The sequence below is a fragment of the Nomascus leucogenys genome, chromosome X, assembly GCF_006542625.1.
Source record: "Nomascus leucogenys isolate Asia chromosome X, Asia_NLE_v1, whole genome shotgun sequence".
Lineage (NCBI taxonomy): Eukaryota > Metazoa > Chordata > Mammalia > Primates > Hylobatidae > Nomascus > Nomascus leucogenys.
Genome location: NC_044406.1, coordinates 68012365 through 68029498, shown reverse-complemented (window position 1 = coordinate 68029498; position 17134 = coordinate 68012365). Strand labels below are relative to the sequence as shown.

The following is a 17134-nucleotide window of genomic DNA, read 5'->3' as shown; positions in this document are numbered from 1 at the left end:
ATGTGATATGCATGGTGTGTGCTTCAATTGAATGCTCTGCTATATCAGATGACTAGATGGAGCTCTGTTTGTGTGGCTATTGTAACTTCAAGTTCACAGTTTCTTACCTGAAATTCTTGGGGTCTACTGTGTTTCAGAATCTGCAACTTTTTGGTTTTTAGAAAAATAATAGAAAGCAGTTACTATATATTTTATAAAAGCTCCAGTGGGGCCTGATGCAACACCAAATAATCAAACACATAGTATTTCTGCAGCAAAACATTTGAAGATTCACATTTAAAAGAATAAGCAGTTTAGACCAGGTTTTGCTGCCAGATTGTCTTTGGTACCCTCTTACAGAAACTTTCCGTTTTGAGAGTGTTTTAGATTTCAAAATTATATATAGGGGATTGTGGACTTATATTAAAAATACAGAATCTAATATTTACTTTGATGTCAAATCAATGTTTTAGTTGTTAGGTTAGCTGTGAAAATCCTTATTAAGGATTAGAGTTTAAGAATAATAAATTGTGTTTAAAAATTGAGTTAAAAATCCATTAAAAATTATATGTCACTGAGCTAATTTTATTTCTGGTTTTATTTATTTGGATCTTCCCTCTTTTTTTCTTAGTCTCGCTATTTTTAAACTTTGGAAAATTGGTTTCTGTGATTAAACAATTTCACTGGTGAAATCAATATGTTTGATTTCAAGTATTTTACTAATTAAGATCTCACTTGATTTATTGATACCTATGAAAATTTCTGTTATGCACCTCTCATGGTGAGAATTATTAATATTTAGTGTATTAATTAATATGAATTCATTAGGCCTTAAGAAGGGATGGTGATATATGGCAAATACTCAATTGATGCATCTCTTGATAATTATCTCAGCACTGATCTAGATCACTGTGTTCCATTTTGATTTATTTAACTTTGATCTTAAGGACAAATAGGCTGATGGGGAGTAAACTTTTTCTCAGGTGTGTATCAAGAGAAACTTTGAGAATTCGTCACTTCAGCAAATGCCAATCCTTCAACTGCTTGGTGAAATAAGCCTTGTTGAGATTTTCTTTACCCTGGATATTTTTGGGGACTAAGCTGATTATTTGGGATGAAATAAGAAAGAAGATAAATTTGTTAGGGAATTTAACCTGTGAAAAATTGGGCCTTGTCAATAGAAACAAGTAGAATAGAATAGGAGTGCCTTGAAAATAAGCGCTATATAAAAAGTTCTGTTTTTAAAGATAAGTTTGCATGTGAGCCAATGTTATGATATTCCTTCAGAATTTACTTACATGCTTATATAAGCATGCTGAATTTATGTACTCCTCTGTCTAACTTAATTTTAGGTCACAGTTTTAGAAGGTTAAAAGAAAAACCCTGCCCCCTATTGAGTTTAGAGGATTCCAGTTTATTTGCAGTATTTGGGTATCATATTACAGCTACAGTATTTTCCTAGAAATTGGGGGTTGGTAATGGCATGAATAACCAAGATGAAGAACATGGTCCTAGGAGATTGCAGTTTAATGTAAGACAGACAGAGAAATCATTAAAAAATGTAACAGAAGAAAGATATTAAACTAGAATGGGGCCTGTAATCCCAGCACTTTGGGAGGCCAAGGTGGGTGGATCATCTGAGGTCAGTAGTTCGAAACCAGCCTGGCCAACATGGTGAAACCCCATCTCTACTAAAAATACAAAAAAAAAATTAGCTGGGTGTAGTGGCACACACCTGTAATCCCAGCTACTTGGGAGGCTGAGGCAGGAGAATCGCTTGAACCCAGGAGATGGAGATTGCAGTGAGCCGCGATTACGCCACTGCACTCCAGCCTGGGCGACAGAGCGAGACTCCGTCTCAAAACAAAAACAACAACAAACACAACAAACTATAATGGGGCTACACAATAAATGGCAAGTGAGCTATTTAAATATTTGGGGAAATACTTAGAAGAATAGTTGGCGTTTGAACTTCAAAGGATAGGTCAAATTTTGAAAGGTGTAGTAAAGAGGGAGTGACAATACTATTACTAATTATATTTCATTTGAAGATTGGTCTGTTTGAATGAGATATTTATTGTGAGTTTGCTGGGATATTATGAAATCTCTTCTGTCTCTCTCTCTCTCTCTCTCTTTTTTTTTTTTTTTTTTTTTTTGAGTTGGAGTCTCACTCTGCCACCCAGGCTGGAGTGCAGTGGTGCAATCTCGGCTCACTGCAACCTCCGCCTTCCGGGTTCAAGCGATTCTCATGCCTCAGGCTCCCGGGTAGCTGAGATTACAGGTGCATGCCGCCACGTCGGCTAATTTTTGTATTTTTAGTAAAGACGCGGTTTCTCCATGTTGGCCAGGCTGGCCTCAAGCTCCTGACCTCAAGTGATCCACCCGCCTCAGCCTCCCAGAGTGCTGGCATTACAAGCTTGAGCCACCACGCCTGGCCTTATTTAGTGTATTTCTATCCTGAGCCTGTAGGTGTAGATTTTTTCCTCCATTTCTCTTCAACATTTTATTGTGAAAAACATTTAAGTATACACCAAAGCATCTACCATTAATATTTTACTGTATTTTCTTGATAACATATCTGTATATCCTCCTGTCTATCCATCAGTGTATCTTTTTTTTTGCCTTTTTAGCTTTTTATTTTGCATAATTATAAATCCACAGGAATTTGTAAAAAAAAAAAAAATACAGGGAGGTCTTAGATACCCTTTACTTAGTTTCCCTCAAGGGTAATATCTTGTAACTCTAGTACAGTGTCAAAACCAGAAAGCTGAAGATTTATTCAGATTTTACCAGTTTCACATGCACTCATTTGTGTGTGAATAAGTATAGTTCAATGCAGTTGTACCACATGTGTATCTTTGTATAATCACCACCACACCCGATATATCAAACCAGTTCCATTATCACAAGACTCCCTTGTGATACTGCTGTCCTTACCTCCATTCCTGACATCTGGCAACTAGTAATCTGTTCTTCATCACTGTAATTTTGCTATTTTGAAATGGAATCATGAAGTATATAACCTTTTGAGATTGGCTTTTTTCACTTAGTATAATACCCTTAAAATCTTTGATGCATTTCAAATTAAATGGTAGACATCAGCATACTTCTCCTGAAATACTTAAGCATGCATAGTATTAACCTACAGTTTGATATTTCAGTTTTTCTTTTGAAGTAAAATTTATATATAATAAAATGCCCAAATCTTAACCTCTTTAGATTTTTTTTTTTTTGAGACAGAGTTGTTACCCAGGCTGGAGTGCAGTGGTGTGATCTTGGCTTACTGCAACCTCCGCCTCCCAGGTTCAAGTGATTCTCCTGCCTTAGCCTCCCTAGTAGCTGGGATTACAGGCACACACCACTATGCCTGGTTAATTTTTGTGTTTTTAGTAGAGACGGGATTTCGCTGTGTTGGCCAGGCTGGTCTGGAACTCCTGACCTCAGGTGATCCGTCCGCCTCGGCTTCCCAAAGTGCTGGGATTACAGGCGTGAGCCACCTTGCCCGGCCCTCTTTAGATTTTTAATCAAAATATAGAAATGTAGCTTTTTATAAGAAAATAAGTTTTACTGTACTGAACTGTATCTCTGGGTAACTCAGGTCACAAATACCATACACATTCAACTGCATTTTAAAATTACTTGCTACTACCAAAATATTAATACTGGTTTTGCTATTCCTCGAAGATACAGCACCAGTTAACGTCAAAATTAAAATGGACCAGTATGAAGGTTATTGTGGCAAGAAACTTACGCTAATATGATGGCTGTTGATACAGAATTGTTACTGAGAAGGGTGGACTTTAAAAGCCTTGTGCCCTGGGAAGGAACTCTGAAATATATAAGATCCAGCTATTTATCATTTTACTGCTGGCACTTCACAAATAACCTGTTATGTTTTCTATAAGAATGCTTTTTACTCATATTTTGGAGTCCAGAGTTTAGACCCCGCTGCTTTAAAGTTTTTGGCTTTCAGTTTTATTTTACATGGTTTTAATTATATAGCTTATTTAAAGCTAATTTTAAGTACACTTTTTTCCCTCAAGGAGATGAAGCCCTATCTAAATCAGTGCCTGTCACAGTGGATGATGATGATGACGACAATGATCCTGAGAATAGGTATGATTCCATCTGTAAGGACTTTAAAAAGATTATAACACACCCTAGGCATGGGCACAAACAGCAGCAACGGAACAGCAAGCAGGTTGTAAAAACCAGGAGTGCCTGCCTTAGAAAGACTCGCTCACAGTCTTCCTGCAAGTTTGAAACAAAGGCCAGAAAATGGGCTAAAACTCAGAAACCTTAAGAGAAAGTAATATCATTATTTACACACCTAGCATAGGGTGTGTTATAAATACAGAACTGTCAATTTTATGTTTCTATGTAAACTGCAATAATTTTTTGGAATAATTTATTTTGACAGATTATTGATGAAAGTAAATCATATCTCAATAAATTGGTAACAACAGACATCTCTACGTTTGACTATTGTTAATTGCCATCCAATATGGTGGTCCTATTTATTAAGGCCTGTTGAGAATAAACAAAAAGAGAGATTACTCAGATATTTAAGGTTAAGAAATTGCTTTCAAAATAAGTGTCAATTTACAAGGTATCTAGACTGAGTTAGAGTTTAACCAGCTTTTCAAATAAAATAGAAATACACGGTATGAGAGCATTTACTTTAGTAAGACTTAATAGGTTTAAATGTCAACAGTGTAGCCTATACAGATATACTTAAGTAAGGGGTGGCTGGGTGAAGAAAAAGACACTATCAGTGTAGTGAAGAATAAGGAAAACAACAGTATTAAAGACTATAGCTATAATGTTTCAACATAACTTTTAAACACTTCCTGGACAATAGCATACCCGTGCTCATAATCTTCAACAAGAAGATACTGTGGTATAGTGCATGGAATTTTGGAATAATGGGCATAAGGGTATCTGATTTCTAACATTTTTAACAACTGTCTGTGTCATCATGGGCAAGTGACTTTACTTTTTGTCAAAAATTTACTATATTTAAGAAGAAAAAGTTGGGCGAAATTTTCTCTAATTCTAGTACCAAAACATCCATGATAGATTTGAGATGATTTCATTAAAGAGCACTACATTAACCATTCATTTATTCCTAATAGTAAGTTCTAACATGAAGAAAACATAAAAATATACATGTAATTTTCTGTCATAATTTTGTAAGAAATTAACTGAGTTAGTAAATGCCCTGGGTTCAGCTGTTAGTTTCGCTCTTTTATATCTTGCTGATGCTGTTAGGTTTCTCTGTTTCAAAGGTCAGCATTCTGCTAATTAACAGAAGAATGTTTTTATTAAGGTGAATGAACAGTTTTATTTTACACTTTTGAATAGAGCTTAATTGTGGACACAAATATTCAGATTCTGCTTGCCTACTTTTCTAAATTCAAAAATGTATATCCATTTATTTTATGGGATAGGTGGTAGGTTCCAGAATGGAGTGATAAGGGCATACAGTTTATTCATCAGGGATTTTACATTATATCATCACAGCCAGATACTGAAAGCATTTAAAATTTTATTCTTTTTTAAGATACTTTAATTTTTCTTCATTTATATTTGCTACTATTTGATTTTCTATACATTGTGAGGCCTCAGATGTTACAGAAAGGCTAATAATGTTTTAAACATTCTATATCTTAATTTAACTGTGAATGATTTACTTTTATTTCATATTTAACCACCAAATAAGAGTGTTGTTAAGGTATAATTTTTTTGTGTGTGTTAGAGTTTGTCAAAATATAAATATCATTTTCAACTTTTAAGTTACCTGATCGTATCTTTGTGTAACTGGCAAGTATTTTATTGGAAAGTATCTTTAATTCCACCTTGAATTTGTGATTAAAAAATACAACCCTGTTGAGTACTTTTGAGAAGAATTGAATTTTATCTTGAGCATGTCTCTCTATACTCAGTTTAATATGTTTTTATAAAATATACAATTTATTAACTTGTTTAATATTCACTATACCAAAGAGATATCTAATACCCATGGGTTATGTAGTCATGATGGGGATACAAATACTTTCTTGCACTATTTTAGTATAGATTATATATTTGAGCATATTTGAATATGCACTAAGCAACTTAAAAAATTCATTTGCAGATCACAATTAAGTCTTAGAATTATTTTTCTAACTTCCTAATTTTTGAGTAGGTTGTATTTTGGTAGACAGCATATTGTAATTGTATGTAAATTTGTACACAATTGTGTGTAAATTGTGTATAAATCTTATATGCTTTGTCTTTTTAGCGGTATTGTAATACATTTTCAGTGTTGGTGTTTATGAAGCGATAGTGTATTATTGCAAATGGTTAACTATTTGGATGCAATAAATTTTTGTAAACCTTTTTTCTTGTTCAAGCATTTAATTTTAATAATAATGTTACTTTTTTATATCATGAGAGTCGACATAATTTGTTATTAAAATATAGAGGCTAGTTTGTAGCCAAAGAAGTTTTGAAATTTTGAAATTTAGAACGTAAATACTTTTAATTCCCCTAACATATATAATTATATATATTTGTGTGAAAGTTTTGCAACAGATTTAACTACTGTTTACTTTTTTCTGTTTTAAAGCTATGATAGCTTTTGAGGGCATTTAAAAAACTTACTCATATCCTGAATATTTTAGTAAATGTGAATACATTTCTGTTTTAGCATACTGTTATGTAGCATCACTCATATTTGAAAGTAAATGTATACTATTATGAGACAGAGTGGTCTAACCTATAGATTAATTTCTATTTAATTGGATTTACTTAATGAACAAGGACAGAATATTATAGGTTGATCAACACTTGTATGTTTCTGGTTTAGCTTTTTATAAAAAAAAGTAGACTAATCATATATTTTGAATTTTATATAACTGAAAATTTATTTCAAATTTTTAGAGCTTAGGCTTTATGTAGTTTTTCAGTGGCAGAATAATAATACCAAATAGGTTGTCAGGTTTTCAAATTTATACATGTAATTTTAAATTAATATATTTGAATGTGCCATTAGGGTAGGGTTTCATTGGCCTTTCAAATACCTGTTAGTTGGATTTTAAATTGGTTCTTTCTTTGAAAAGACATGTATTCATATAATTTATTTCAATTCAATAATTAGGCTGGCATTGAAAATACATCATAATTCCTTTATATGTTCAATATAACTGGGGATATTTTGACCAAACATTTTCTAATAATATCATATATTTTAATTTAATATCTGTACTGGGAATGAGCCTCAAGTAATACGATAGTAGTGTGTTCAAGTTTTAACAGTATTAGTTTTGAGGATTAAACTAGGCTTGTCTTTAGAGACTGCCTACTGAACAATCACTGAAGAGACCATTTATCCCAAAAAAAGAATTACCTTTTGAAATTTCTTTATTCGTTTATTTTGCAGGATGTGAGAAATATTTACAATTGAGCTTTTGAGAGCAAAAGACCAAATTGCTAGGTTTTTCTAAATAAGCATTCTTTCTCCCTGACAACTTTGACTAAGAGCTGAGATTTCTACATGGATGTCTGCTCCCCTAACAAACACATTTACTTTATTGTTGAAATGTGCTTAATTGGGTCTAGTAATACTCCACATTTTTTCTCATAATTTCTCTGTGGGTGCGACTAAATGCTTTTTTTTCATAGAAGTGAAATTTGATGTGGAGATTACTAAAAAAAATTGTCCCATTGTTATGTTTAATTATATTGGGACTAGACCATAGCATTTTAAATTTCCAACTGTTGTTGTATCATTTGATGATAATTTTGTGTTTCAAACTAGAAAATATGCTAATGATTTTTTTTTTTCCTACTGGCTTGGTGTGGGTATTCTGTTGATGAAGGCTCTGTACTGTTAATCCGGCATATTTTCGGAGGAAACTAATGATTTCTGGATGTTATTTATGCCTAAGAAGATATTTAATGATTGTTTATCTGATTTCAGCACAATTAATGGCATGGGTATATCACAAGTCCCTTAATCGTTTGATGTTCACTTTGCTTTCATTTTAAACGCTTTTTCAAATGTCTGTCTCCTACACATGTTGTCTATTCTCTATGCAAATTTGCTAAATTTGGAATAATTTTTTTCTATGATTTTTTTTGTGGTAGTTCTGTTTCGTTAGCAAAACTTCTTTGATTCTCCTTTATTGTACTTGAAAAACAAAGGTGGCATTTTAAATTAAGTATTTTACTTGTTTTCCCATTTGAGTAAGGGTTTTAAATATCTAGCAATTTTATGGTAATTTTTTTTTTCAATTTCCTTTGTCTATATAGCACAGGTAAGTATTGCAAGTCATTTAAATATAACACAGGTGTCCAGCCAGTAGATAGGATCTACTTGTAGATATCTGAACTGGCTGTAGTTGTTACTGGCTTTCTTTTTTCTACTAGAATTCCCAGTCAGGAAAGACATATGATGTGTAGTGGTGACCTTTGTCCTTCTATGGTCAAGATTTAAACATTATAACCAGTGTTTCTTTCTTGTTCTCTGTTCTTTGGTGATATTGGGACTTCCAGAAAATAAGAAATAGGTCTTCCTCAAAAAAGAAAAAGAGAAAAAGGAAGAGTTTGGATTGCTAGTGTTAGGAAAAGTGATTAATTTTTCTGACTTAATATCCTTTGTCTTTAACTTTGAAATTTCAAAATAAAATTTTGAAATTTGAGATGAATAAATTCTGTGTTTTCATTTTTCAAGTATAAAAATATTGAACTAGTTATTTAATATGATCAAATTTCCCATATTAATTTGAGTATATTTTTTCTTGTTAAAATGCCTCTAAAACTGGTTTAGATTTTTGTATAAAATTAGGGAATACACATGTTATAATTCAGGCCTATGAAACATAACAGTCTGTATGAATTATTAATAACTGTGGGTTCTTAATTTCATAGTTTTTATTGTTCTACCTCCAAGATTTTTTTAAAAGGTCATTTGATATTAATTTTCCTGGTACCCTCACCAAAAAGGATACAGAGCTACTTTTCATTAACTACCCACATTGTAGGATTTGCGACTAAAAAAAGTTTCAAACCATTGTTTAGCTTTTTGATTATTTGGTGACTTCATTATTATTTCGTGAATTCCACCATTTTGGGGTACAGATCATTATGCCTTAGTTTTATATATATATATATATATATATATATTTATTTATTTATTTATTTATTTTTTTTTTTTTTTGAGACAGAGTCTCGCTCTGTCACCCAGGCTGGAGTGCAGTGGCATGATCTTGGCTCACTGCAGCCTCCACTTCCCTGTTTCAAGCAATTCTCCTGCCTCAGCCTCCTGAGTAGCTGAGATTACAGGCACCCCCCAGCACACCTGGCTAATTTTTGAATTTTTAGTAGAGACACGATTTCACCATGTTGGCCAGGCTGCTCTCGAACTCCTGACCTCAAGCGATCCGCCCGCCTTGGCCTCCCAAAGTGCTGGGATTACAGGCATGAGCCACTGTGCCTGGCCAGTCATATTTTTTAATAGAAAACTTAATATCAAGATACTAATTTTGAACCTGAGTTAAAATATATACTAATATGAATTTTGAAGAATTCCATATTCCATAACTTTTTTTTTTGAGACGGAGTCTCGCTTTGTCACCCAGGCTGGAGTGCAGTGGCACGATCTCTGCTCGCTGCAACCTCTGCCTACTGGGTTCAGGTGATTCTCTTGCCTCAGCCTCCCAAGTAGCTGGGACTACAGGTGCCTGCCACCATGCCCGGCTAATTTTTGTATTTTTAGTAGAGACGGGGTTTTGCCATGTTGGCCAGGCTGGTCTCAAACTCCTGACCTCAGGTTATTCGCCTGCCTTGGCCTCCCAAATTGCTGGGATTACAGACGTGAGCCATCGTGCCTGGCCACATGTTTTGTTTTTTAATTCCTATCCCTTAAATATATGACATTTATTAAAACAAAGCCTCACACCCTACTAAAATATTTAACATTCCTTGGCTATACTCCTTTGAATTATTTTACATATTAAACTTTAAAATATGGTGTGGTGCTTTAGTACTACATATACTTAGGTACCTCTAAAGAGCATGCATTTAAACCCATTATCTTATTTAGAATTCTGTTAATTAAGTACTCTATTATGATATTGTACACAAAAACCAATTTTTAAGCAAATTTTATCACCTTGTTTATGGATGCCCAGTATTTTGGCCTTCTAAAAATATATTTTTTTCCAGCAATTTTCTTCAAACCTGTTCTCAGAACCTCTTAAAAGATAAAATGGTAGTTGTAGAATGTATCTCAGATGGCCTACCCGTGCATTTTAGAGTGCATACTGGATTAAATATGTTTAAAACTCCTTTTATAGTCTTTAAAAAATCAAGCTGGGTGCAGTGGCTCACACTTGCAATCCCAACGCTTGGGGAGGCTGAGGTGGGAGGATCACTTGAGGCCAGGAGTTTAAGACCAGCCTGGGCAACACAGTGAGACCCTGTCTCTACTAAAAAAAGAAAAAATTAGCCAGGCATGGTGGTACCTGCCTGTAGTTCCAGCTACTCAGGATACCGAGGCAGAATGATTGCTTTAGCCTAGGAATTCAAGGTTACAAGGATCTGTGTTTGTGCCACTACATTCTAGCCTGGGCAACAGAGCAAGACTGTCTCTAAAATAAAATTTTTTAAAAATTAAAAGCCTGAATTCTTGCTTTTCTAAATACATAAATTTGAAATATGCGAAATACACATTTTTAAAAATGGGGGTCAGCGTGGTGGCTCATGCCTGTAATCCCAGCACTTTGGGAGGCCGAGGTGGATGGATCACCTGAGGAGTTTGAGACCATCCTGGTCAACATGGTGAAAGCCTGTTTCTACTAAAACTACAATTAGCTGGGTGTGGTGGCACACACCTGTAGTCCTACGTACTTGGGAGGCTGAGGCAGGAGAATTGCTTGAACCTGGGAAGCAGAGGTTGCAGTGAGCCTCGCGCACTCCAGGTTGAGATTGCGCTACTGCACTTCAGCCTGGGTGACAGAACAAGACTCTGTCTGAAAAAAAAAAAAAAAAAAATGGGATCGTCTGTATTTGCCCAGACACTCATTAGCATACAAGTGTTAACAAGTAGAGGGTATAGTGCTGGCACAGTAAAATTAGTAGCAGATTGGGATTTAGGATCTTAGGTTCTACTCCTGACTTTGCCACTAGTTAGCTTTGTTTCTTTGGCTGAGTCATTTCCTGTATCTAAGCCTGTTTCCTCATCTGTAGAATGAGAAAACTCTAAGGTTTGTCCTTCTAGCTCTAACATTTTGTATTGCTTTTGTTATGGCTCGAAAGCTCCCTGGTGCAAGAGGTCCTTCTCTTGATTGCATTTTAAGAAACTCAACATTTTGAATTATTGATTTACCTATCAGCAAGAGGTGGTTTACTTTCCTTTCCTGTTTGAGCGCTTAAACAAGAGACATTACTCATTTCCTTTCTAGATAGGATTGGAGTTAATAAAGGCTTTCTTGGCTTTCTCCTATGTTTTTTTTTTTTTTTTTTTTTTCTGATTGCTTGTTTGTCATTGTGTTGTTGGGCTCACTTCTTATTATTTTATTTGTGCTTTCTTTTAGTAATGGTGTTATCTTGGTGTTCATTATGTACTTTGGAAGACTTAGTATATGTGGGTTTTGGGGTCCTATTTATTTTCTCATGCGCCAGTTCCGATCATTGTTTGTTTGTGGGTTTTTACCCTTCCTCCCATATTGTTTTGCTTTCTCCCCCTCTCCCTTCCCTCCCTTTCAGGAAAATGGAGGAGTGGCTCCATTACTTCTGGCTCTGCCCAGGTTTTCTGCCACAAGAGTGGCACGGCCTGTGCCTCTAATGCTTCTGATAGAGTCGTGACTGCTTTGGATGCTACAACTGCCCCAAGATGTAATATTGAGCATTGAGATTCCAGGGGCAGTACATCGTCCTGGAAAGCCTCAAGAAAGGAAACTTCAGAGCAAACAGAATCAACTAGGGATCATGACTATACATCCATCACATGCATACCAGCATGGGTCCAGCCAAGGCCTCCAAAATGATGCTTTGCCAGCCTCAGCTGGTTCTCAAGTGATGATATCCTTGAAGTCTCTGTGGCCCGTGACTCCAGAGTTAAGGTAGTGGAGTTTCCCTTTAAAGCATCTCACAGCAGGCTTTGTAGATGGGACACATCTCATTTCAACATGCTTGCTGACTACTCAGGTTGAAGGTCAGCCTCAGCCCTTAGGTCCATTAAATTAAGTTCTAATTTTGAAATGTAGGGTATTATAGGCTAGGTTTATGATAGACTGGGTCTTTGGCATATTGGACTTCAGTAATAACTTATGCAAAATGATTCAACTTACTCTTTTTAGGGCTTAATTTACATAGCTATAAATTAGGTTTTCCTTTGGACAAAAGGTGTTAGAGGGCAAAAATAAAGCCTTTAGCCAGGTAGTCTCCATCACTCTGTATACAATTTGTGATTTGGAGAAAAATGACCTGAAGTTTGTAACTTTTCGGCTTCTGAATGTACTATGATTGTTCTATATGTTATGATCTTACTGAAAGTTGTCGCTAAGTTGTAATTCTATAGTATGTGGATCTGATTTCACTTTATATGATTTATTAATAGGTATACAATTGTATTTTATCTCATGTACATCATATTTCTTAGTCTAATGACAGTCCAGAACTTGAGAATGCATTAAGTAGGTTTACGTATTGTGATTTTCCGTTTTTTAGTAGACATATTCTTTGGAGACTAGGATTTGAAAGAAGAAAAATTATGTGATTTGCTACAATTAACAACCAAATCTTTATAGTTAATAGGAATTTTTTAAAGACTTTTTTTGAACTTGTAAATACAAACTGAAATCAGGTTGTTGAACTAGCCTTTCAAATAACTAGGTTAGGAATTGTATTTTTGTTGGCTGTTTAGTGTTCAACCCAAATGATGGTATGAGATCTTGTAAGTAAACTGTGTTTTTCCATTTCTAATCTAGTATTCAATGCTTCATATATTTTATACACACATACACACATATTTATTCCTCCCAAAATTCATTATTCAGATTAGTTTGAGGAAGTTTTTCTGGGTCCATGAGAAATGACAGTGTAGTATTACTAAACATGGTTTTAATATATACCAACAGAAAAAAAAAGTGCTATGCCAGACATAGAAATTTGCTGCTAACATTTTATTTTAGTATCTTCTAGTCTTAGGGACATACAAATTTTAGAAGTTTTTAAAATAGAACTATATTGCGGTTTATAAATTACTTTTTCACTGAATATTAATAAATATTTTCTATCTTAATCTTATTTAGAATATCATTTTAATTTCTATCTCTTATGGATAATCATGTGAAAATACTGTTTAATCAGTTTCTGATATTGAATGTTTAAACGTTTTCTCACCCTTTGCTATTGCAGACAACATTGTAATAAACATACATGAATTTTTTTTTCTTTTGAGACGGAGTTTTGTCGCTCACGTTGGAGTGCAATGGCATGATCTCAGCTCACTGCAACCTCCGCCTCCCGGGTTCAAGCAATTCTCCTGCCTCAGCTTCCTGAGTAGCTGGGATTTCAGGCACACACCACCACACCCAGCTAATTTTCGTATTTTTAGTAGAGACAGAGTTTCGCCATGTTGGCCAGGCTAGTCTCCTACCCCTGACCTCAGGTGATCTGCCTGCCTCTGCTTCCCAAAGTGCAGGGATTACAGGCATGAGCCACCACGCCTGGCTGAAATTTTTTTTAAAAAGATGATTTTATAGAATTTTTCCAGAAAGATTTATTTCTTCAATTTAAAGGGTTTCCCTTTATTCTGAAACTGTTTCCTAATTTGAGCAGGGCATGTTGTAAATAGTCTTTATTTTATAAAATGATGAAAGTAAATGGAATTTGGGTTTAAATTTCTTTTTTTTGGCAAAATGAAAAGTTGGCAACTCTGTATTTGTCTCATTTTAAGAAAGCTTACAGTGTGCAAACAATTGATCTAGAAATGTAAGAGCAAAACTTTATAGCTCAACTTTAGTAAGATTTAAATTGGTGTGATCTAATCTTCACTTTATTGAAATACAAATCCGGGCAGAAATCCTCAGAAAAGCAAACCCATCTGTGGCTTCCTTTAGCAATTGATGATTGTCTGTGTTGTCTAAATATTTCTGATCCATCTGTTTGAGGGAGAAAGCACCAAAAGGCATATAATAAACATTTATGGAAGTGATTGCCTATTTTGCTTCAGTCTATTTAGATGCCTTTGCTATGCATCTTTGAATATGAATAGTAATGAACAATCTATCTGTCAAATAAAATTTAGGAGGCAGCTAACATGCATTAATATCTCCTGCCATTGAATGCATTCTTCATTGAAATGTGGGTGTGTGCTAAGAAGTATAAAGAGGGGTTTCAAATCCAGAAATAACAAATGTTCCATCATCCCAGCCACAAGTTTTTGACTTAGAGAGTCAGTCTCGATTGCAGAGAACATGTTTATCCCATACAGATTAGCTCATGGCAGACTGTCAGGATCATGCCATCTTCTGTTTGAACTTTTCTGTAAGCTATTTTCTTGTTACTGTGACTTGTGAATTTATATTGAAAGGATACCCAGACTTATCAAAACATCTTGTCTTGCACAAAAGCTGTATGATTGCTTTTATCTTACATTTTCAGTTATTTTTCTTGAGTATAAACATGGAGATTTCCTAGGAATATATTTTATTTTAACATATGATGGTAGGAGTAAAAGTAGTGTTTTCTTATGCTTTTAGTAATTGATTTTTCCATTAGCAAATTGGTCTTTGGGGAGCATCTTGAGAAATTTTGTTGTGAGTGAAGCAAGTGCACTATTTTTTTTTTAAAGTAACCCATTTATGGTAATTCGTGTTCTTTTTACCATGTATGTAATTAGTAGCACTCATGTCCCTTCTTTCCCCTGTCTTGAATATTATTAGAGATTACTTATTGCTGTAATACCTAACATTTGTGTATGCTTTCATCTGGTTCACAGCATTTATGTAGTACATTGAAATTAAGGTCCAAAACTATCATCTTCTAGTTTGAAGCAAGGTGTCATTATATAGTGGTTTATTACACATTGGTTTTCCAAGAATATATTTTGCTGTTGAATAAAACCTCTTGTGGAGTTTTATCTTGGAATGCCATTTATCTGAACAAGTTCATTTACTGTTGTTGACCTGTCTGACATTGTAGTTATAGGATGGTGTCAGCAAAGCAAATAGAGGATTGGAAGGTTATGCAGCATCAAATTGCAATTGGTAAAAATAGTCAATAGAATATGTCCTTCAGAGTTTTCAATATATTGCAGAATTGTATAGAATTGAGAAATAATAAGTGTAAAGAACATTTTTAAAAGTTTTTGTTTATAGCAGGTTAAAACATGGTTTTGCTAGTTGTTTATTTACAATATAAAATCTATTGGCACATTTATTTCTATTTTGATGCAAAGAAGTCTGTTTTTGTTTTTAATCTGGTGTATTTCACCCCCAGATATATAGTTCTTTTTTTATTGTTTTTTACTCTCAAGAATTGCCAAGAAGATGCTTTTAGAAGAAATTAAAGCCAATCTTTCCTCTGATGAGGATGGATCTTCAGATGATGAGCCAGAAGAAGGGAAAAAAAGAACTGGAAAACAAAATGAAGAAAACCCAGGAGATGAGGGTGAGCTCCCCAGAGAGAAGTTTATAATGTCATAATTTGATTCCTTGACTAATTCAGTCTTTGAAGAATATCTGACCAAGAAATATCTTAATATGGCCCAGTGTGGTAGCTCACACCTGTAATCTCAGGACTTTGGGAGGCCGAAGTGGGTGGATCACTTGAGGTTAAGAGTTTGAGACCAGCCTGATCAACATGGTGAAACCCTGTCTCTACTAAAAGTAGCTGGGCGTGGTAGTACGTGCCTGTAGTCGCAGCTACTCAGGAGGCTGAGGCAGGAGAATCGCTTGAACCTGGGAGGCAGAGGTTGCAGTGAGCCGAGATCATGCTGCTGCACTCCAGCCTGGGTGACAAAGCGAGACTCCATCTCAAAAAGAAGAAGTAGAAGAAAAAAAATCTGTTAATACTTGCATTTGGAGTTCATGAAAATGTTTAAAACTTTATTACCACGATTTCTCTTGAATATCTTGTAATAATTATGGAAGTTACTCTAATTTTGTCAGTTACTGCCAATAAACAGATGATTTTTTTTTTTTTGAGACAGAGTTTTGCTCTTGTTGCCCAGGCAGGGGTGCAATAGCGCAATTTTGGCTCACTGCAACCTCCGCCTCCCGGGTTCAAGTGTTTCTCCTGCCTCAGCCTCCCGAGTAGCTGGAATTATAGGCATGCGCCACCACACCCTGCTAATTTTGTATTTTTAGTAGAGACGGGGTTTCTCCATGTTGATCAAGCTGGTCTTAAACTCCCGAACTCAGGTGATCTTCCCACCTCGGCCTCCCAAAGAGCTGGGATTACAGGTGTGAGCCACTGCACCTGGCCCTAAACAGATGATTTTCAAAGCAAAATATTTTATACCTTACAAAAGGTTCTATAAATATATAGGTGATATTTATTCAATAATAATAGTAATATGTCAAGTCTGATGTGTGAGATTACCTGATAACACCAATGATACCAAAGTATGTGTATAACTCTGATTTTTTTCATAAGTTGAAGTAGTTGTCAACAGGCAAAATAGATTTACAAGGCATTTTAAAGGCTGAAGAAGGTTTTATTGATTTATTTTCATTTAGAAGCAAAAAATCAAGTCAATTCTGAATCAGATTCAGATTCTGAAGAATCTAAGAAGCCAAGATACAGACATAGGCTTTTGAGGCACAAACTGACTGTGAGTGATGGAGAATCTGGAGAAGAAAAAAAGACAAAGCCTAAAGAGCATAAAGAAGTCAAAGGCAGAAACAGAAGAAAGGGTAAGACGTTTTAATTCTGAATGTAAAGAACATATTGGACCAGGCACAGTGGCTTATGCCTGTAATCCTAGCACTTTGGGAAGCTGAGGTGGGCAGACTGCTTGAGCCCAGGAGTTTAAGATGAGCCTGGGCAACATAGCGAAACCTCGTCTTTATGAAAAATAGAAGAAATAGCTGGGTGTGGTGGTGTGCACCTGTAGTCCCAGCTACTTGGGAGGCTGAGGTGGGAGGATCACCTGAGCCCTGGA

At 35.1% G+C, this 17134-nt stretch overlaps 1 protein-coding gene across 7 annotated transcripts in view; it reads left to right on the top strand.

The window, feature by feature from the left end:
* The window catches only part of ATRX (ATRX chromatin remodeler), a 296672-nt gene that overhangs the window by 114055 nt on the left and 165483 nt on the right, over positions 1-17134 (top strand). For all 7 annotated transcript variants that reach the window (XM_030807617.1, XM_030807624.1, XM_030807622.1 and 4 more), the window contains 3 exons: positions 4023-4095; positions 15506-15639; positions 16710-16886. In XM_030807617.1, coding sequence (XP_030663477.1) covers positions 4023-4095; positions 15506-15639; positions 16710-16886 — 384 coding nt within the window. The remainder of the gene's footprint in view (positions 1-4022; positions 4096-15505; positions 15640-16709; positions 16887-17134) is intronic.